The sequence below is a fragment of the Camelus ferus genome, chromosome 20 (genome assembly GCF_009834535.1).
Source record: "Camelus ferus isolate YT-003-E chromosome 20, BCGSAC_Cfer_1.0, whole genome shotgun sequence".
Taxonomy (NCBI): domain Eukaryota; kingdom Metazoa; phylum Chordata; class Mammalia; order Artiodactyla; family Camelidae; genus Camelus; species Camelus ferus.
In genome coordinates, this window is record NC_045715.1 from 7,322,693 (window position 1) to 7,344,988 (window position 22,296).

At 43.7% G+C, this 22,296-nt stretch overlaps 1 protein-coding gene across 3 annotated transcripts in view; it reads right to left on the reverse strand.

Annotated features, from left to right (window-relative positions):
• The window catches only part of ELOVL2 (ELOVL fatty acid elongase 2), a 39,579-nt gene that overhangs the window by 9,723 nt on the left and 7,560 nt on the right, over positions 1 to 22,296 (reverse strand). Inside the window, exons 2-4 of one of the 3 annotated variants that reach the window (XM_032462495.1) lie at positions 6,169 to 6,232; positions 5,474 to 5,581; positions 3,066 to 3,253 (exon numbers count right to left, since the gene is read on the reverse strand). In XM_032462495.1, the coding sequence (XP_032318386.1) occupies positions 3,066 to 3,253; positions 5,474 to 5,552 (267 nt within the window). In that variant the 5' untranslated portion in view covers positions 5,553 to 5,581; positions 6,169 to 6,232. Of the gene's footprint in view, positions 1 to 3,065; positions 3,254 to 5,473; positions 5,582 to 6,168; positions 6,233 to 6,376; positions 6,651 to 22,296 lie in introns of those variants that run through there. The other 2 variants (XM_006181086.3, XM_032462496.1) reach the window with 2 other exon arrangements.

Consider the following 22,296-nt stretch of genomic DNA (forward strand, 5'->3'; position numbering starts at 1 on the left):
CTTCATTGTATTTATGCTACGTGGTAGTCAGTCATTTGTGTGATTATAATTGATTAATGTCTGTTTTCCCCGTTATGCTCAAAAAACAAAAAGCTCCATAAAGTCTGTGCCTCCTTTTCTGCTCATCTTTGCATCTGGGTTCCTTGCTCAACGCCTGGAGCGGCGACGCGCTCGGCGCTTTCCCGAGGGCGCGTCTTGATGACTGTATGAAAGTGGACTGTTCGCTCTGGCTTACAGGCTAGAAAATGGTCCAGCAGTGACTGGACTCGGCCCTTCTAATTCCTTGCCTAGTGTTTCTACAACATTATAAGAAGATGAACTTTCTTTGCAGAAAATTCTACAAAAGAAGTTCTCTTCTTTCTTTCCCACTATACTAAGAAACTTAAAATTCCAGAATATAAGGCCTTTGGCTTTGATTTACATAAGATATTACATGTAAATGCCTACAATTTTCTGTTGCTTATCAGAAATGTGTGAAGGTGCAGAACTGTTAGCATTCACTAGCAGAGCAGGGAGGGAGAGGCGTTAATGAATTGAACAGTCAAAAGACATGAACTACTAAAAACAATGAGGATGTTTTAGAGTCTTTTCTCCAATATCCTTATTTACTGCTCTTTCCTTCTAACAAAAACATCTTGCAGTTAACATCACAATTACAGATTACCAGGATAAATGAATCCAGTGAAAGTTTAAAAGAGACTGAACTTTCCAGATGGCAAGAACGCAGGTGTCCCTTGGACAACACGGGGGCCAGGGCGCCGGCCTCTGCACAGTGGAAAGTCTGTGTCTGGCTGACAGCCCCCCTCCACAGCGTGGTCCCCCCGTGTCCGCGGATTGCGCGGTACAGCAGTACTTGTATTGAAAATCCTGCATGTAAGTTCACCTTGGCCCCCAGCCCGTGGCTCCCTAGTGCCCTGAGGGCAAAGGCTGTGCTCCAGAGTCCAGAACACCCCCTGCCACAGCACAGGGATGGAGAACCTATCCGTTGAAAGAATAATTCATAACTGTCGTGTAGCTTCCTGGCCTGAGCGAACCTCTGGCCTGGGCATAACCAGTTAGCAAGGTTAAAGGAAGCTGTCACTTGACTGGTCTACTAAACATACCCCCGTGGTGTCCAAGAGAAGAACCCTCGCCCTGAGAGAGGCTACAGGCAGGCGACCAGGAGCAATCCGTCAGCAGCGTGATTCTGCACCAAGAGACAGGCGTGTGGGAAGAGGGACAGAGGGCAAGCAGGGGCTGAAACCGGCCGTGGGGAAGCGAGCTCCGGGCAGACGCTCTCCCCCAAACCGCGCGCTTGGCTGTTTAAACACTAAGCTGTTGTTCTTGTTCTGGCTGATGGTGCCTAATATTCGCCTGAAAATTTACGAGGCCTTTTCACGTTTACTAGCTGCTACCTGTGCTAGTCTGTGAGCTCTCCCAGCACAGAAGCCACATCCAGCCATCTCTGTAGCCCCGCGGCCGCACCCAGCAGGTACTCAGCGTCGGCTGAACAGGACTGACTCATCCTTACGCTCCCACGCCAGCAAGGCAGGACAGACACCATGTTAAAGCAGAGCTGTCTAAGGTTCAGTGAACCTAAGTCACTCCTCTAGAGTTAGAGAAAGCGAAGAGCCGACACTTGACTTCGGGTCTTCTGACTCCACCTACATCAAAGCCTCCAGCAGGGACGAGTTTCTGACACGGTCACACGTTCAGGCTGGCCCCTCGGCACGGCTGCTACTTCTGTGGACAGCCCAAGCAGGAGGAGCTTCCTCTCTGTTACACAGGGAGACACTAGCCCCATCAAATACTATCTTGCAAACGCATCTAGGTAACTAAAATTTACCTAGTAGGGAACCTAAAATAAAAATTCCCATTAGAGTCAGGTGAACTAGAGAACAGCCATGTGACGTGATTTCCAAGCTGTTGGCATGGCTTTCCTGACCCCAAATTCCACCTCCTGCACTCTGATGCTTAAAATCCCACAATCAGATTTTCCTGACAGTCATTTTAGATAACAGTTATGAATCATTATTAGTATGGTGCCTGTTAGACTAGTGCACAGATTAATCTCCAAGCTGAGAGGGCCTGTATTTGGGGCAAGAATTGATTTCTGTGTGGACTCCAAGGACACCAGGAAGGCAGCAACACTTGTGCCACCATTAGCCACTGATCGTTTATATGAATGATTTTATCCTAACTTTTCCCTGGAAGGGTTTAGTTATGTTTTAGCTCTTTCTCTCTCAAGCAGGTTTATTTAACACTTTGACATTTTCTCTTGTATTATAGTAAAATAAAACCTTTGGCTGTAGAGGCAGGGCAGTCATTACTTTTTCTTTTCCTTGTAAAAAAAATTGCCTGGGTTTGGCACGTTCTAAAGGAATAGGGAAGACATGATGCAGCGAGAGCGGCTGTGGCCCCTGGAGTGTCGCCCCAGACCTCAGAAGTCAGCCCTGAGGACACACGGCGGTCCAAAGCTGCGGGGAGGAGCCTTTAAGGGATGGTATATTTGCATTTCGGTCCAACTAACTGCATTTGATATTTAATTTTAAAAATACTCGGTTCCATAACAGCTGTGTATTCTCAGGCAAGTCAGGTTAACTTTTATAAGCCTCAGTATCATAATCTACAGAAGGAGAAAACGGTAACATACGACCTTTTAAGGCCCATTCAGATTGAAACTGTGATTTTAAATTACAATGAAAGACTAAGGACTAAAGAAATTGGTCTAAATTGGAGTAAGAAAAATTCAAGTTAGAAACAAAGACTGCTAGGACTTTGGGAAGGAATAATATCAAATGCTGGAAGAGCTTCCTGAGGTTTTTTTATGATTATTATTACTGAAGTATAGTGTCTTTACAATGTTGTGTTAATTCCTGGTGGACAGCATCGTGATGCAGTCATACGCGTATATTCCTTTGCATATTCTTTTCCACTACAGGCCATTACAAGGTACTGAGTGTCGTTCCCTGCGCTGTTCTGAGACGGTAGAGGACAGCACTGAGGCGACGGTGGACAGTTCCGGGAGGCCAGACATAACTGCTCCTGAAAGTCGCTCGGGGGATGTCCTCCTGCTGTGCACTTACCTCCACCAGCATGTACGCGGAGAGCAGTGTGATTCCAAGGTTGTACAAGGTGAGGACGCCCCTGAGGGGAAGGGCCGGTCTGTTCTTCATGTATTTGTTGCCCAGCCATATCGAAAGCAGATACAAGACAGTGAGAAGAAAGGTAGGAAGGTAGGAGTCCAACATGAACCAGCCTCTGACTCGAGCATCTGAAAAGAAACGCACAGTGAGGCTCGGGAGGAGCAGCGGTGTGGCCAGTCGTGAGCCACCACGCGCGACAGGGACAACGGCCCAGCGCAGGCAAGCTGCGTGTGGCTGATAGTTCAGGAGCAGCAGCCAGCAGGGGCTGGAGCAGTTAGGAAGATTCCATGGAACAAACGTGGCTTGAACTGGACCCTGTGTTACGGGGACAAGTGAGAAAGGCGGCAAGCGATAGTTCTTCAAAGTCTAACTTGGGAACAGTTACTGTATTTACTTGAACTCGATAAACACAAATGAGCTTACTGTGCCATTTTATGGATGTAAAAACAGCTCAGAAAGCATTAGTACTTAGAGAAGGCCACACAGTAGTTGGCAGCCGAGTCAGGATTTGAATTCACACCTGACTCCCGGCCCAGTTTACCTTGCCGCTGCCTCCCACCGAGAAGCTTTGAGTAGGTGGGAGAGAAGGCACACTGATACCGTCTTCTAACTCCTAAAACCCACAGCCCCCAGAATTTGCTTAGGATCATTGTGCAGAAACCAGGAATGGTTTTGAGCTCAGCTGACCCAAACAGAGCAGTGGGATTCCAGTAGGGCGAGCCTGCCAAGCTGGAGACAGCAAAGGCAGAGCCTTGGCGCCGAGGACTCAGAACTGAGTCAACAGCTGCTGCTGGGAGCCGCGTGGTTGGCGGGATTTCACTGCGACGGGAAACTAGTAACACACACGGTCTACTTCCCTGCTTTCTGTCATCTCAGAGGTGTCAGTTTTACCTCCCAGCTGCGGCATATGCTCTGTGAGATGGACCACGTCTCACATTTCTCCTCTGTGTCACTTACAACTTATAACCACTTAGTGCAGAGTTGAGGGAGACTCACCAGATACGTAGCAACTGGCACGTGGAGTAGCACATATTACCTAATACAGCACCTGAGGCTTTCCTTTTCTCTTGCCACGGTTCTGTAAATGTTGCCACGGTCATTAGGGAGGGTCGTAACCGTTCAACCAAAAGGTGGGAACAAATACTCATAACATTTATTATCTTTGGGACTTAAGACATTAACTCCACGTCTGGGTCAAGTATTTGCCCAGAACAACCTATCCTGATGGTACCAACATGGAGCAGGTCAAGTCAGAAAAGGCTCGGGGACACCTGTAAGTTCACCAGGTGGCCTCAGACCGCTGAAGCCTGGGCCACTTCTCAAAGGGGAAAAGGATTCTTGATGGCCTGGGGCGAGACTCCTTGTCACTGTGGAGGTCACCTGATCCAGCTGTCAACTGTCAATCTCACAATCTCCTTGCCACAAAGGAAACTTCCATAAAAATGACCAAAGCTAAGCAAACAACTGCAATCCTATCCTTAGCTAATCCCCTAGCCACATAATTCCAGGTCACTGTGATCTTACTGATGGCAAAGTTCAGTGCGGCCTTGGCTCAGAGACACTGCTAGTTAACCCCCTAGTGGAAATGTCACGTGGAAAGCCAGCCGCCCAGAAGCCCCGCATGACGATGTTAGCGCGCCATGCCTTCTGTGCTCCCTGCTAGAACTCAACAGAACACGTTAACTACAGCAGGTCACGAGCTATGGGGATCCCAGCCTGCCTGCCTCACAGGAGCCTCCCAAGGATAAACTGGAAAAGAAAACAAAAACCAAAGACAATGTGAAAATACATGATTTGTAAAGCTCTGTCCAATCACAGAGCATCATTTCATCAAAACCGTGCAAATAGTCATTCCCTTAGGGTAGTTTATGGAGCCCATGTAGAAACTAGAGATTGGTCTAAATACTCCCTAAATGATTCCGTTTAAGGATTCTGAGAAACAGGAAAACCTCATTCCCCACCTCCCCCAGTGATGCTGAGGAGACAACTTGCAGGTTTTTCACATCTTTGTGAACCAGAAAGACTCAAGGGAAACAAAACATGTTGTTCAGAATTTATTCGTTTATTTGCACTACATATTTATTTAAATACGTGCCTAATAGGTTCCTAGAACTGTGAGAGGCCCCGCAGATCCGTCATAGCTCCTGCGCTGGCGGGAGAGCTATTAACAACAACGAAGTAGGTGAAGGAAATAAACAGAGGCCGCGGGGGAGAGTAAGGAGGGCCTGCTTTTGAGGGCCAATCTCTGGCGTCCTGACCAGGGAAAGCCTCACTGAGGAGGGGACAGTGACACTTGGTGTGTGAGGGGGTAGGACTTAGCGGGAGGAACAGCATAGCAAAGAACTTGCCGTATCTGAGGGCGTAAGAGGCGTCCAGGGAGTGAGGCAGAGGAGCTCGGACTGTCGGACTGGACAGTACAGGGAACATGGTCCACGGTGAGGAGTTTGGTTTCTATCCTGAGGACACCGGGAAGACACGGATGAGTTTTAAGCTGCAGTGCCACAGAACAGGATATAGGCTTTGAAAATATTACTCCAGCTGACAGGTCACACATGATGAGAAAGGGGCAGACACGCTGGGAGGCCCTGTAGGGGCTGAGGGACCAGTGGTGGAGGAACGACCTAGACATGCAGAAGGACCGGAGCTGAGAAGCCAGAACTCGTGGCCCTGGGCAGAGAAAGTCACTCATCTTTACCGGGGATTTACCTAGACAGGGCAGGGCTGACAGGCCGCGCATGACTGCGGGGCGGAAGTGGGAGGGATGGGCAGCAGGCGAGGAGAGGAGGCAGCAGCGTAGATGGAAGGTGCCTCCAGGCCAGTATCCACTGCACTCTGTTCACGCTCCTGCTCCCAGAGCTTGAGCCCCAGGGAGGCTGAGCAGGAGGCACGAGGCCTCTGCACGTCCTGGGAGGCGGACATCAAATGGAGGGTGGGTGAAAGGCTCTGCGTGTTAAGTACCTTACTCTTTAAGACACCAGAAACGACAATCCTCTCTAAGTCAGCTGTGTTCCCACCACATGAAGTTCTCAAGCAGCTCACTCACCCCGAGGTCCAAACATATTGTCCAAAAAAGCATTGATTTCATCATCAAAGGCCTTTAGATGCTCCTGAAAAGATAAAGAAAAAAATGATTTCAGTGGATTTGGGGGGAATGACTCAAAACAAACCACTGCCAGTGACATGCAGTGGACAGAATCTCCAATGTCCTGGCTTTGAGGGCTTTCAACTGCCAGGACTTAAGGAAAGCAGACCTCCAGACTTCCAGAGCACCCCCTCAAGCCAAGGCAGGAGAACACGGAGCACATGGAGCACGGCCGTGCTCCCAGGAGAGGACCTTTGGCAAGCATTCCGGGTGAGTGGACTGGTCCCTGACTAAATCTGAGCTGAGCAGGGCGGCCCTCAGGAAGTTCGTACAGAACATTCTCTATAATCAATAGCTGGACTGCAGTCAAAGCATCTTATTCTCAAAGAAAGTGTAAGTGCCAAAGAGAATTAAGTTACTGGCATCTGAGAAGATGTGCGCGTCGGCACTTACCACCTGCACCAGCCATCATTCCTGACCTTGATCCTGAGAGAAATTTCAAGGAAACTTCGGTCTCTGGGAACTTGACAAAGCTTGGGAAGGAGGATGAGCAAGAAAGACTAGCAGTTATTAGCACCCACTATTCGCTGACCAGTGTGTTAGGACCTTTGTTGGTTCATGATATCTCCGTGAAAAGTATCTGGGCTAAACCAAGTTTGGATGTTTTTATCTTTGGTCCCCATGACGGACATCTCAGGAGATCTCCAGACTGGAGAAAGGTCAGCTACCCAACTTCTCCATGGGACAGAATATTGTTTGTGTTGCCAGCTGGAGTGGGCAGACCCGTCCAGAGCCCTCTCATTCCTGAGCAAAGAATGTTTACCTCGCTGACGTAACCCGCGCCACTGCCCATAACAAACACCGGTGAAATCCTCTTCGTTGCCACATCCACCCACAATGTTTAACCTTTTCCGGTTTGTTTGCCAGGGTTCAAAATCCACTTTCCAACATCTGTAGGTCTAAGAAAACTCTAAAGGTCACAAAGCTCGTGCTATTGCTACTATCTTGCAGACATTCACTCACAGTGGAGACAAAGAGAAGCAAAAGAAAAGAGGGGAACATATGAAGAGAGTAGAGCATGAAAGAGATGAGTATGAACGAATTCTTTCAGTCACTGATTTACTGAGTCACTAACCAGTTACCTGGACTTTACCGCGTGCCCGCACCACGCCAGATGCTGAAACACAAGGGCCAGTGAGGCGTGGCCCCTATCCTCACACAGACAAGTCATCAGTGACTATAAACTGTTTTCTTAAGCGTGATGAGAGAGGTTTACAGGGAGGTGCTGTAAGAACCAAGAGGAAGGAACTACTAGTCATAAAAAAGAAGGAAATCACGCCATTTGTGACAACATGGATGGACCTTGAGGACATTATGCTAAGTGAATAAGTCAGACAGAGGAAAATAGTGTATGACCTTATTAATGTGTGGACTCCAGAAGAAACAAAAAACAAAAACAAAAACAAAATAACCAAACTCATAGATACAGAGAACAGATTGGTGATTGTCAGAGGCGGGAGGTGGGGCGTAGGAGAACTGGGTGAAGGGGGTCAAAGGGTACAAACTCGCGAGTCCCAAGATGGTCCTCCTGGCTTCTGACTTGACGTGCTGGACTGATCACCACGTCCTCCTGCCTCAGCTGCCGTTTTCGGAGAGCACCTCAGACACGAGAACCATGAAGGGCACCTGGTTTCCGGCTGCCATGACGCTGACTGGGACTCAACATAAACCAGGGGCATATCACACTGGAGGACATTTCCCGGTCTGTTCTTGAAGGCGTGAACGCTGATCGCTGTGGGGACCGCCTCATCCCGAACACCTCGATGGCCCAGACCGTCTGCAGCAAAGGCTGTCTTGCCATCGGATCAGAATCACCATCCCTGTGATTAAGGGCCATTCCACAGAAGCCAAGCCAGAAGCAAGGCAGAAATAAACCCGCCACCCAAACTCTGCTGGGCTTTCTCTGGTCTCTAAATGATGGGACCTCCAATGCTGGTTTTTTCTCTTCCTTTCCTTCTCCCCTCCCCTCCTGTCCCTCTTCCTTTACGTTCCTCATTCCCTTTCTCACCTTCCATCCCTTCCCTCCCTCGCTCCCTCCTTCCCTCTGTCCCTCATTTATGTTTTAGGCACTTGATGGCTTTTAGTATTTATCTATCATGGGCATTGTGTTACATAAAAATCCAGTGATTTGAGCTCTTGGGTTGGTCCTATTTTGTTGACTTCATTTTACAGGACATTGTAAAGACACTTACTCAATCAGAATAGGTACCTACTTCCCACTGCCAACTCCCTTCCTCACTGCTTTTTAAAAAGAGCAAAAGCCATTAAGATTATAAAACAGTTAAGTTGGAAGAAGGTATAGTATCCAAATCCTTAAAAGAATTTCATAATAACCACAATGGTGAGCAATAATAATTAGCTCCTGTTTTTCAAACACTCAACACGTGCCAGGCATTTGATGGATATTAGCTATAATTTTCACAAGAGCCATGCAAGTTGGGTATTTTTCCCAGTTTACAGACGTGGAAGCAGACTAAGCTCCAGAGTGGATCTGCCTTGTGAAACTTGAAGGAAGTCCGGTAACGGCTGATGAGGGTTTCACACCGTCAGAGGGAAAGGCTTCGGGGCTGGGGCAGCAGAGGCAGGGCTCTTTGCAGGGCGAGCACTGTTCCTTGTGTGGGGGTCCATCTCCTCACACTGAGCGACCAAGAAACCAGAGGCTGATGGTCCTGGGTGAGCCTGAGGCTGTGGGTGGTTCCACTCAGTTAAGGAGAAGGAAAGGTCTTCTCCAGCACAGCAAGTGCTACCGCAGTTGGTTTGTCTGCCCCTTCCCCACGGCTCCTTCTCATCTCCTCCTGGGTGTCTGGTCAAACGGCAGCTCCTTTCTTGTTCCCCTGATGTGTCTCCCGGGGGCCTAATTACTAATCTCGCCTAATTGCTTTGGGGCGTCCTGGTCCATCTCCATCCCTTCACCTGCTCCATGTATTCTGTCATCACAATTATCATTATGCAGATGCTCACTGGCTAGTTAACTTGCTTACTGTCCGGGTCCTCCATCAAAACAAGACCCAGTAGGCCACATTATCCCAATTCCAAGAACCACACCTGGCACCTAATGGGAACTTAATGCTTAGTGAATTGCCTGATGAAACTCTGATTGTTCTAAACCTTCAGGGAACTCATTTGATACTAATTTCATATCACTTTGCATTCCTTGCTGTGTTTTCATGTACACAATCTGGTTTCCAATATATTTTGAAAGATTTTAACCCTCTTTTAACACTTGGTATGTCATCAAGTTCTACTGGACCGAATTTTATTCCTTGAGATTTTTTTTTATTTTCCAGGAGATTCTTTCTTCCAAAAAACAAAGAAAAATTTGTCTATTTTAAAAGTAGAATTAAACTTTTTTTTTTTTTTTTTTTGCAATTAACGTGAGTCCAGTGGACCCTTTTATAAATCTAGGATACACTGTGGGATCCCAGAGGTCTTATTTTTTCTGTATCTTAAAAGATTGTGCTGTTTAATCATCCTAGGAATTCTCACCAATACTCAGTCATTTCAATTTGTGCTAAAAAGAAAAATATTAAAATGTAAGAAAGATAGAATTGCCTAGGACAATGCAGTAGTCACATAAGCCAGCATGATTGCCTCATCCTTCATTGTCATTCTAACCAAAGTAATGCATCACGCTTTAAGAGGATATAAAAAAAAAAAAAGAGATTTTTACAGCTTTTTAAAGATTTCACTGAACACAACTAAAAGGTTTTCATGCTCTAGATTCTAAAGGTCATACAGATCATCTGGGGATCTTGTCAAAGTGCTGGTTTTCACTCAGTTGGCCCACGATGGGCCTGAGAGTCTGCATCTCTCCAAGCTCCCATGTGGTGTCGATGCTACTGGCCCATAGATCACACCTGGAGTAGCAATGGTTTAGACAGTGGGGATGGTCTCTTGAAATTTGTTTCATTTTGGTCTCTTGAAATTTGTTTTGATTATAATCAGGTATTAATTTTTATGTGACTTTATGATAAAAATACCAAGTTCCTGCTTACTTTCTACAAATCTACCAAGGATTTTATTGCATGGTCTACTCTATGAAATTCAAACTCGCTGTACACTAGCTATGTCACCTTGCATTTCACAGGCACTTTAGTAATGAACTGTCTCTGCAGATCCATGAGACACCATCTGCATTGCTCAAACAGAAACAAGACCACTGGTTTGGCTGTATTTTTTCCTTATATTTGCTGCATCTGAATACAGCACTCTGAAGGGGGCCTACTACTCAGGGAAGAATGCAGAAAGACTGGTGGCCTCCCTGGGATCAGGACATTGTATTTCTATTAAAGTATCAGAAGACTGCATTCACACATCACATCAGTCAGTCATTGTCAACAGACTTTACCAGGCACTCCTCATGTTAATTGCTGTCAAATTCAAGCCTTGCCCAACCTATACACAACTGATTTTTTTTTTACTTAAATGGAATTTTAAACCTTTATCCCTTTCGAATTTATCTTCTTTATTTCAGCCCCATCTTTGTACTCTGATAACAGTATCCAAATTCCTAAATATGTATTTATTTTCCCTTTAGGTTTAGTAATTTTAAAATTTTTGGCACCTTTATTCAAATCATTAACAAAGAGAAGGGGCACAATCAGGGTGTTATGGACTGAATGTTGGTGTCTCCCATATTGATAATTTGGAGGCTTTACCCCAATGTGATGGTATCTTTTGATGGGGCCTCTGGTAAGGGGTTAATATCCGAAATATATAAAGACTCATACAACTCAATAGCAAAAAAAAAGCTTGATTAAAAAATGGGCAAAGGAACTAAATAGACATTTTCCCAAAGAACACATACACATGGCCAACACACATCTGAAAAGATAAACATCACTAATCAGAGAAATGCAAAACCATAATGAGCTATTACCTCACACCTGTCAGAATGGCTGTTGTCAAAAAGACAAGAGTTAGCAAAACTGTTGGCAAGGATATGAAGAAAGCAAACCCTTGTGCACTGTTGGGAATGTAAATTGGTGCAGCCATGATGGAAAACAGCATGGGTGGTCTCAAAACGTTAAAAATTGCCATGTGATCCCAGAATCCCAACTCTGGATATACCCAAAGGAAGTGAAAACAACATCGCAGAGACGCCTGTGCCCCATGTTCACTGCAGCAGCAGCAGCATCAACAAAGGCCGATATATGGAAACAGTCTAAGCATTTGTCAACAGATGAATGGATAAAAGAGAGGTAATACACACACACACACACACACACACACACACTCGAATATCAGCCATGAAAAGGAAGGAGATCCTGCTGTTAGAACAACTCAGATGGACCTTGACGGCGTTATGCTAAGTGAAATTAGACAGAGACGAATATGCTGAATCTAAAAAAGCCGAGGGGGGAGGGTAATAGCTCAGTGGTAGAGCGTGTGCTTAACGTGCACGAAGCACCTGGGTTCAATCCCCAGCACTTCCTTTCATTAAAATAAAAAATAAAAAAGCCAAACCATAGAAACAGAGTGGTAGTCACCAGGGGCTAGGAAGTGGGGGAAATGGGGAGATACTGGTCAAAGGGTACAAACTTCCAATTATAAGATTAGTAAATTCTGAAAATCTAATACACAGCATTTTGACTATAGTTAACAATACTGTATTATATACTGGAAAGTTGCTAAGAGAATAGATCTTAAATGTTTTCACCACAAAAAAATGGTAATTATGTGACAAGATGGCGATGTTAGCTTGCTAATGAGATGGTGGTACTCATTTCACAATACATAAGTGTGTCCAATCATACTGTACACCTTAGACGTACACAGTGCTACATGTCATGTATGTCTCAAGCAAGCTGAGAGAAAACACCAGCAGCCCCACTCTCAGCAGTGGATCGCGGTGTCTGCTTAAACCCTGAGTCTCACCTTCTCTAAGCTACCAGGATTCAACCGTCTTCAGAAGATCAGCAGCTGTTTAATGTTCCTCTGCAGGCCTTTCAGAGACGCCTTCAGAGAAGGGCACCCGCGGGTCCTTCAGCTCCTTAGTTACCCGCTTCTGCTTCATCCACCGACACACCACAGGGAGGGGTGTCTGGGTCAAGAGTGACCCATTCCCACACTAAGAGAAGGCTTTTTTCTTCAATCAAAACAAATAAACCCACTTAGAGTTCCTTTAATGGGTTTGTAGCAGTCAGTCCACAGAATACTGGTCAGATTACCATCTTGTAAGAAGTGAAAACAGAATTTTTTTCCCCTAGTTAAAATTATACAAAAATCAAAGCCCCAAAGCAAGCCTAGTCCAGTGACAATCTTATTATTTTTAATCATTACCAGCATTGTTACTGTTGTTATCAATATTTTAATACAGGGCAAATAACACAGTACAGAGCTCAGGCGAAGGAACGTTCATTACAATAGTGGACGGCACTGAGATAGCCCAGACATAAACCCTGCATTTTAACCTCCATTCCCTGACATCCAACACGCTGTTTCAGGAATAATTTGCACTGTTTGCCATAAAAATCTGGAAAAATTTAAAAAATCAAATAATTAAGTTCTTTAGCCAAATGACCTCTACCCACCTTTCTAAGCCTCCTCTCCTTCCGGGTGCCTGTGTGTACCCTCTGCTCCAGGCATATCTGAGTATCTGAGGTTCACCCAATGCTTACCCGTCTACTCCCCAACCCCCCACCCCCACCCCCACTGTAGGTGTTCTTCCTTCCGGCTGGAGGACCCCCAGCTGTCTTTTGGTTTTCACTGACCACTCTCCTTCTCCCAAACTGGTCAAGATCCTAGCACACATTAGTCACTCAGTAAGCGTCGGTGGATAAATGAATGAGTTTGCCAGAATTGTGCCAGGAATGAGCCTTGCAAACTTCAGGGGTCCACTTTTGACCTCTTTCCCTTTGACAACACTCTTCTTTGACAGGTTTAGACAGTTACCAGGATTATTATGTGTGAATATATACAGGGCAAGTAAAGACTGCTGGGGATTAGGGAGAAGGAAGAAAGACACCGGAAGAGCTTTGATAAAGCATCACTGGATCGCAAAGTAGAGGGGGGCCGCAGGCGTCCCCAGGTTGTAAAGAGACCCGTCACGCGGTGGAAGCCAGCTAGCAGGACTCAAATATCTTCTTTGTTCTAGACTTTTTAACATAAATATCAATATTTAAAACTTACTAATTTCAATTCAGGCAAGATCTTGGAGATACTGTAGGTTTGGCTCCAGACCACCACAACAAACACGTATTGTGACAAAGTGAGTCACGTGAGGTTTTTGTTTTCCCAGTACATATAAAAGTTATGTGTATGCTGCACTGTCCTTTATGTCTCTGCCCCCTGAAGTATATGAAGTGTGCAACATCATTATGTCTAAAAAGTGTATGTACCTCAATTATAAAATACTTTATGCTGAAAAATACTAACCATCTTCTGAGCCTTCAGCGAGTCATAGCAGTAACAGCAAAGATCACTGATCACAGATCGCTATAACAAATATAATAACGAAACAGTTTGAAATAGTCTGAGAATTGCCAAAATGTGACAGAGAGATACAAAGTGAGCAAATGCTGTTGGAAAAGTGGCACGGACAGCCTTGCTAGATGCAGGGTTGCTACAAACCTTCAATATATAAAAACGCAGTATCTGGGGAGCATGATAGATCCAGTTTGCCTATAAAGTATTTTAAACATTTTTCTAGTATGCTGCATGCGTGTAAGCATTTAGTCACCTGTGTATCTATATATTGGGAGGTGGTGCCGCTGGCTCACTTCTTGGCTCAGAATTCTCTGCAAACTGGTGGGGCAGCCAGTCCTCTTTACACGAGAGCCCGAGCAACGTATCTTGGGAGGGAACTCTTCCCAGGAGGTGCACTGAGGGAGGAGGCAGATACAGACAAGGCTAGCTTAGTAACAAAGCTTTGGACATGAGAGGAGTAATGCTGGGTACAGACTCTGTTACTTGGGATTCTTCGTGGCTCAGTTCCCTGTGGGGCCCAGGGAGAGAACACAGTGATGGAAAAAGTACAGGATGTACTTAAATTTGCATGCAGTGCTGGGGTTGCAGGAGAGGAGTGCTTTGTGATCTCTCCAGCACAGAAGAGAAATGAAGATACAGGATTCTTTTCAACTTTTCCATAGAATACGGCTTGGAGTTGGATGCCTGCGGGGCTCTCTGAATCAGCAGTTGGTACCCAGCAGAGCCCGGATACCTGATGCGAGCATCAGTGACTTCTGCCAAGCAGCAGCGCTCGGCAGGCACTCAGCACTCCACAGACCCAGTGGGGGATGTTAGGTGGTTGTGGGGCACACGCCTTACCCAGCAGAAGGGGATCTGAGCAAAGGACTATTCTCATGAAATAACTGACCAGAACCACTCCTGAACAACCCTGTGAGAGCTCCTGAAACACCTGTCTGGGTACGGGTGTATGCCGGGGGTGAGGCAGTGAGTGCAGTGGATTTATGAGGAGCTGGGGACAGAACTGCTGAAACATAGATGTGTGGACACAAAGTATTGTGAACGATCAGCGATGTATCTCTCCAGCACAGAACGGTCCCTGGTTAACAAAGATATGAGACAAGTATTTCCGATTAAGTCTCAAAAACAGATTTTAAAAACTTCAAAAATATATTCACAAAGCTTAATTTGTGAATTAATTTGTTGGTTATGCAGAAACTTGCCAAGTTTAAGGAAACTGAAATTTTACTAACCAAATACAAATTCTTAATAATGAACAGTTCCCCCCATCACCACCCTGGTCACTCTGCAGATTATGGCCTTCTCTCCAAGAATATGGAAATAAAATCCAAACACATTATTTCTTTCATAACTATCTAGCCTCATGAAAAGGTATTAAATAACTTGCTTTAATTTCAAGTGAATAAAATGAAATCTGCCGTACAGAACAAAGAGCATCAATTTCACAATTAAAAAATAAAGTTATTCTGTGATTCGATGCTGGATATGTGAGCAGCCCAAAAAGGTGCTAAGGTTGCAATGCAAGATAATTTGTAGTGATTATTACAACTTCTATTTCCACAGGAAGTTGCGAGTGAATACCAGACTCCTTGGAGATTTAACCCAAAGCCAGACAACTGTATTCAGGACACCTTGGAACTCTACCAGCTTCTGAATTTGGGGACATGGGGAAGAATAAAGCTCTTTCACAATTAACAGCAGCGATGAAAGGACATTCTGTTTGTATGTGCCCTGGTTATCAAGTACTGACCGGAGGGGAAGCAGGTTGGCTATTCTGCATGTACAAGTGGTGTCCTTTTAAACGGGAAAACAAAGTAAAGCTCTTAATGGTTTCTTGGAAAAGACATGAGCCACATTTTATTTCTAATTTTTAGGCAATAATCATACCTATCTATTCTACATCTACGTATATATTCCAATCTATTTCTATTTCTAATGTTCTAAAAATATCTACAGTATTTCAGTATATTTATGGTAAAGTCAAATGAGGTGTTCTTTTACTGCTAATAGTAAGAGACAATCTGTGAGTTGTATGGATAGACTGTTTACATTATGTGGATAGACTGTTCTATATTTTCCTTCTTTCAAGCTATAAAACCAATCAGTATGGGGAGTTACTGAGCCATCCAGAGCCTTTCCCTACTGAATGAAATACTTATCACATCCCTTTTCTTTGTTTGAGATATATGATCATAGTGACAGCTGATCCACACTTCGCTGTGTAAAGCCTCTTGTAAGAGGTGAAGGAAAATCACACCCTTTCCTTAACATTTTAATCCAGATAATGTCAAGTCAAATGGAGCATCATTAGCAGGCTCTAAGAGGAAAATAAATCATCAAAAGGCAAAATGCAGCTTGAGCTGTGTGTGGAAAAAAATGGCCTTTTTCATGGCTACCTGACCTTCATGATGGTTAGGGTTTTACAAACTAATTTTAGATATTTCATGTTATTTTGAGCATCTCCTGTGATATCACCTTAACTAACGAATCAACATTCAATCATCAGCCCAACAAGATCTCTCAAAGCACTGGGCTGATGGAGAGAGACAACTCTGTTTGGGGAGGGGGGTGAGGAGAGAAGAGAGTGGTAACACGTGTTATCTATTTGATGGACAACAAAATGCAGAAGAAAGTGATTTATTACAATCACACACCATGCGGGGCTAAGCCAATTGCCTTTGCCAAGATACTGTGTCAAAATAAAGAAAATTACGTAAATATAAGTCTCTGACCCCCATTTTTGTTTAATTAGCATTGCCTCACAACCTCCTCTCCAAGTTCTTCCTGAGCTATTGTTTTGCATCCTGCTAAATGAGCACTTTTATGACATATTACTATCCTTAATCTTACTGATAAATCATTTCTCTTCAATGGAGAACAAAAAGCATTTTGTAATGTTTTCTCAATTTTCTTTAAAGTGCTCAGTAATGGATGCTTTAAGCCCTCCCCCGTAGCCTTCCCCTCCATCTCTGCAGCCAACCAGACAGCTGTCCCATTCTTTGCCTAAGAATTTTGAAACTACTATTGGAAATAAATATAAAACATAGTATATTTTTAGCTTCATATATGGTGCCAGTGTCCAAACTATGTAGGATCAATGTGTGATTTGGAAATGAACTGAGTGGATAGAACTGAAATCAGTGAAACTGAAATCTGCAGCCTTTTAACGCTGGGTAATTTCCGTTTGGTAAGTTGGGTTACTTTAGGCATTTCATTCATTCAACAGTTTTTCAGTTTAACTTCATGCAAGCAAGGTCTTTTGAATGCTTACCTGCAGTGTAAATTTTAATAGAATTGTTTTAAAGTGAATAAATGCCTATCTGAAACAATTATAAATGTATCATAAACATTAAAATGGAGTTAAAGAAGCACAACCATTTTTAGTCATGTGAGTAATGTAAGACATTACCAAATTTTCTTTAAAACGTGTGTGCGTCCATCTACTCCTTTGTCAACTAGAAACCAGTTGAATTCTATGAAATAAACATACCCAAAGTACGCTAATTGTTATCTTCACGATCTTATGGTTTTAAAAATATTTTCTTGGCAAAAGTCTTCACCTAGTTTTACCTTTCAGCACTCAAAGGTTATTTGATTTTCCTTTTTGAATACAGCTTTTTAGAACTGAATCGTAGAGAATGTTAACTACTATAGCTAATGCAGCTATGAAAATTTACAGCGTTTTCCCTCCCAGTTTTTAACAGAAAAGATAAATTCAGTAATGCTAGTGGCGGGTAGCCCTGGGCAGTGGGTACTTTCCTGTTGGCTGGAAGCAGGTGGGGATTGGCTGCGCTGTGATTGGCTGGCTTCAGTCCAGAGGACTGTTCCCATCGGAAGAGAATGGCCGACAAGCTGTAATAATGGCTGTAGGCTCTCCTTCCCTTTCCTTGTCACTTACTGATTGAGTCATAAAGAAAAGCACTATACACTCCTCCATTAGTTACTTACAGCTGTCATGAAACATGTTTTTTAATTTTTTTTCACTTTAAAACAATACGTCAAGGAATTCTTAATTTCAGAATTACCCCCAAAGTCACAGATTTGCTCACTATAGAAGCTATAGATGATAACAGTAATAATCAATGTAAACAGTTAGAATGTATTCACTGGGCATCAGCCATTGTATTTATCGGGCATATTACATACTGTTAGCTCACTTAATTCTTACAACTACTCTATAAAATAGGTATTTTCATCTCCCTTAACAGATCAGGAAAGTGAGGCTCAGAGAAGGAAAGCAACTTGCCTAATTTCATAAAGCTAGAAAATCACGCACCACCCTGCTTGGCAGAAAGCTGCACCTTCCTGCCACTCACTCTCGCGGCAATTACTTTCGCCAAGCCCGTGTCTGGCGTGTGGGGTCGGACATGAGAGAGGTAATACAGCATTCAGTGCGGTCTTGCAAAGAACGGGAGTTTTACATGGGTTCTGGTCTTGGTTCTCACACTAAGCAGCTGCATAACCTTGGGCAAAACATGATCTGAGTAACATCTCCATTGTCTATAAACTGAGGAAAGTGATCCTAACTTCATGGTGAAGCGCAGGTGATTTCATACTTGTAAAAGCATCTATGATGGGGCTGTACACTGAGGAGACGCTCAATAGACAATCATTCATTCACTGTCCTGGATTTTCAAATCCCAGCTCAGCTGTGCACCATCGTGTCCTTGTATGGCCTGCATCATACCTGGATGATCTGCAGGGAGTGGCATCTTACAGGAGAAACGTCCGTTCTTTAACTCCACAGGGATAATTTTTTAAAAAAAAATCTTGAAGATATCTTTTTAAAAATTAAAGGAGGAAATGCAGTAGTGCAATAAAGGAGAGTACCAAAACTCCAGTTTGAGTTTTAACACTGGAAGAGGACCCCAGGGATATCCAAGATAAATGTTCCCAAAGACAGCCCCAGGTAAATTAGCTGTCGGAGGAGAGGAGGGGAGAGGATGCTACGTGCAGTGGATCAGAGCCCTTCACGGCTGCCTTCCTATGAGGAAACACGAGCATCATAGTGTATAGCCTGAGTAAAAGTGCTTTCTTTACTCCTGCATGCTTCTTTCCCTGGACTGCCTCAGTTTCCCCTTCTGCAAAAAGGAAATTATGGCCCCAACTCCCAGGTGTGCCGTGAGGATGAGAGAAAATATAGACAAGGTTCTTAGAACAGGACCTGGAACTATCTTTACTATTGAGAACGCAATACATGTGCTTAGTTGCTATTGTTGTCAGTATTCAGCTGTGCTCTCTCTTCGCACAGGGGAAAATAGACTTATTCCTTTACTTAACGCTGAGAATGACAAGCACGCCCGCCAATTCATCCTTCAGTTCTCTAAAACTGCACGGCTGCCTAGTCTGACCTTGTAAGGTCTTTCAGATGTGCACTCAGTCGGCCAAGAAGTGCTATTCAAATCAGGCCTTTAATGCAGACCCGAAATCCAAACCCATTTTTAACTTGGGAAAAATACAAAGGAATAAAAGCATAAAGAAGGGTAAAATAAATATATCACACATTAAAACTGTATCATTTGTTTCAAATCTTTCAAAATTAAATTCATATTTACTGAATATACCTAAGTAGGTGCTAGGAACTGAGAAATACAATATAATTGATAAGGTTGTCATTCCCTTGGTATATCTCCCTAATCCTCCATCCCTTCTTCCTTCCTCAGATATAAGTATTGCAATAAATTTGATGTCAAGCCTTCCTGTCCATGCGTTTAGACACTTTATATCCGAGTATTCACAAACAAAAATAGCATTGTTTTGTACATTAAGGGTGTATATAAATGATCATACTTGATTTCTGCAGCTCGACCCAGTCATGTTGACACGCGTGGGTCTAGTTCATCCCCCGTAACTGCTGTGTAGTATTCCACCAGGTGTTACTTATCCATTCCCTTCCGAGTGGATATTTTAGGTCGTTTCCAGTTTTTTGCTATTACAAATAATAATGCTTTCTACAAATCTCTTTATGTTCATAAGTGAGAATTTCCAATTTTACTATATTGCTCTAAAAAAGTTATGGCACTTGCTACTGTCAGCGTTTTAAGTTTCTGACAAGCTCACGGGTGTAGCGCGGCTTTAAGTCTGCATTTTCTTATTACTACCGTGGTTATGCACATCTTTCAATGTTTATGGGCTGTGGTTTCCTCTGCAATGAGCTGCCACTTAATAATCCTCATCCATGTTTCTGATGGATTGCTTGTCTTCTGTTCATTGATTTATAGAAGTCATTTGCATATATACACCAATCTATATTGTTATACAGATGGCAAATACCTTCTCCTAGTCTGTTGCTTGTTTTTTTAATCTCTGCCTATGGTGCCTTGTCATTTCAAAATTTAACATTTTGATATGGTCAAGCTTGTCACTTTTTATGGTTTGTTTTTTCAGTCTTGCTGAAAATACCATGGGTAGCAGGAATGCTAACTGGTATAATGAAACAAGTGATGGGGTAGGAGACAAGAGACCCTGCCTGGATGAAGTGGGTCTGAGTCTCCGGTTCCCCATTTACCAGCTGTATGACTGAACAAAACAATCTGAGTCAGTTTCCTCTTACACCAAACCCCCGCCCATTTACCCAACGAGTATTCTTCGGGGTCTGTTACACGCTGGCACCATTCTAGTGTGGGAATCGCAGTGGTGAACAAGACATCCAAAGTTCTTCCCCTTACAGACCTTATACTGCAGTGGGGGAGATAGGTAATGAATAAGTAAACAAATATAATATTTTAAAAAAAGCAACTAACTCACATACAATTGAGATGCTGTGAAAGTGTTCTGTATTGAAAAGCATTATATAAACATATGGTATTGTGAGCATCACCATGGGGGACACTGTGGAAAGTTCCAAAGTTGCTCACAAACTGAAGGTGTAATTATCCAATTTTTTTGGAAAGTGAACTGTTAGGGAGTCAAGCCATACAAGACAAAATAACTACCAGGTAGGAAAGGGTTTTATGCTGGAGAGCATCATGGACTTTGACCAGAAACCTGGAGACTTCATTCTGTTTAGTTCAAAGCCCTCCTCCAGCCTTGGCTGGATCAGTCCTCTTAGCAACAGCTTCAAGCCTCCCAGGCTGGTCTACTCGCTGCCCTCGACACGCCCAACGAGTCTTCTACTTTCCCCACCTAATCTCAGCCTCTTCTGACATCGTCCTCTCCTAGACGGTGAAAAGTAAGTCCCGCATTGCCCACTTATTCTGGTCTTACAAATATACTTAAATTTCTAATCAAGTTTCACTACTTTCAAACCGACGGGGAAAGGTAGGAAAAACAGCAGGATACATATACACACATATTCTCTTTCCTCATTATTTCCAATACAACATACAAATCCAAAAATCTGCTCTATTTAGGGTTTTAGCAACTGAAGTAATGACGACCCAGTGGGAGAGGCAGAACACGGAAGATACGTTTCCTTGTAACTTTCTAGGGGTTAAGGCATTAGACTGAACAGTTAAGCTTAAGACACAGGCAATTTGATGCAGGCGGCTGGGCAAACAGATGAAGTTTAATCTGATTATGGGGAACTCTTAGGATTTTCTAAACTTGTGATTCAAATCCATTACACAATTACCAAAATATTCAGTTTTATGACTGCATCTACAGTTGAGAACCATTCAGTAAGAAAAACTGTTCTGAAACAAGCACATAGTTCGGCTTTTCATTTTTCACCAACAGACCTCATGCAGCCTAGAGTAAAGGAGCCCAAATCAGAGAATTAAGTCTTTATCACTTTTTCATTCTCTCCAGAAAAAGTCCTGAATGTTAAAACTAAAACCCATTATCTCAGGAATACAAACATTTTCTAAATGTAAATCCATGTAGATCAGTCAAGTTAGTGTTTCAAAAATGTCTACCCCAGGCATAGAGGAAAACGTTAGGTGTGTAAAGATGAGCATGATCAAGTTTCTGCGGGAGGCAGCACCAGTTCTGAGGATCTGTTCTCAGCTAGTTTGTGTATTATGAGGGGCTTTATACACTATCTTATCTGACCCAATATTCCCTACATGTTATTACATGTATTTCGTAGATGAGACAAATGGAGTAGAGAATTGAACCCAGGAGTGTGTGGTGAAAGAGGTTACGTTTTCACAAGTCGACAACACAAAAACAAGTGAGAAGAACTAACACATTAGTTGGGCCCCTTTATCACCTCCTCATCCAGGCTCTCGCAGCCCCAGCTGTGAGAACCGATTAATCTTCCTAAATGATGCTTTCAACATTTGACTCTCCCATTTCAAAAACCTGGCTTACAAAACCTAGAAGAAAACTTCCCAGCTTCAGATTCAGGACTCTCTGAAATCTGACTTGATCATCCTATAATGCTGGTCCCCAGTCTCCACAAATACAAACCTTTATGCAGCACCCAGTCCCTGCGAGGTTCTCTAAAGACACGGCCTGGTCCACGAGCTGCTCATAGTATCGACTTTTCTCAAATGCATGTTGCATGAGTTATTTCTCTCTGGTTCCTCACAAAGTTATTTCCCTAAATGAATGTTCTGCTCAATTCTACTTTTCTCCTATTCCCTACATATCAAAATCCAACTTACTCAAGATCCAATGTGATCCCAACTCCTTCGTGATCATACACCAAACGTTTTT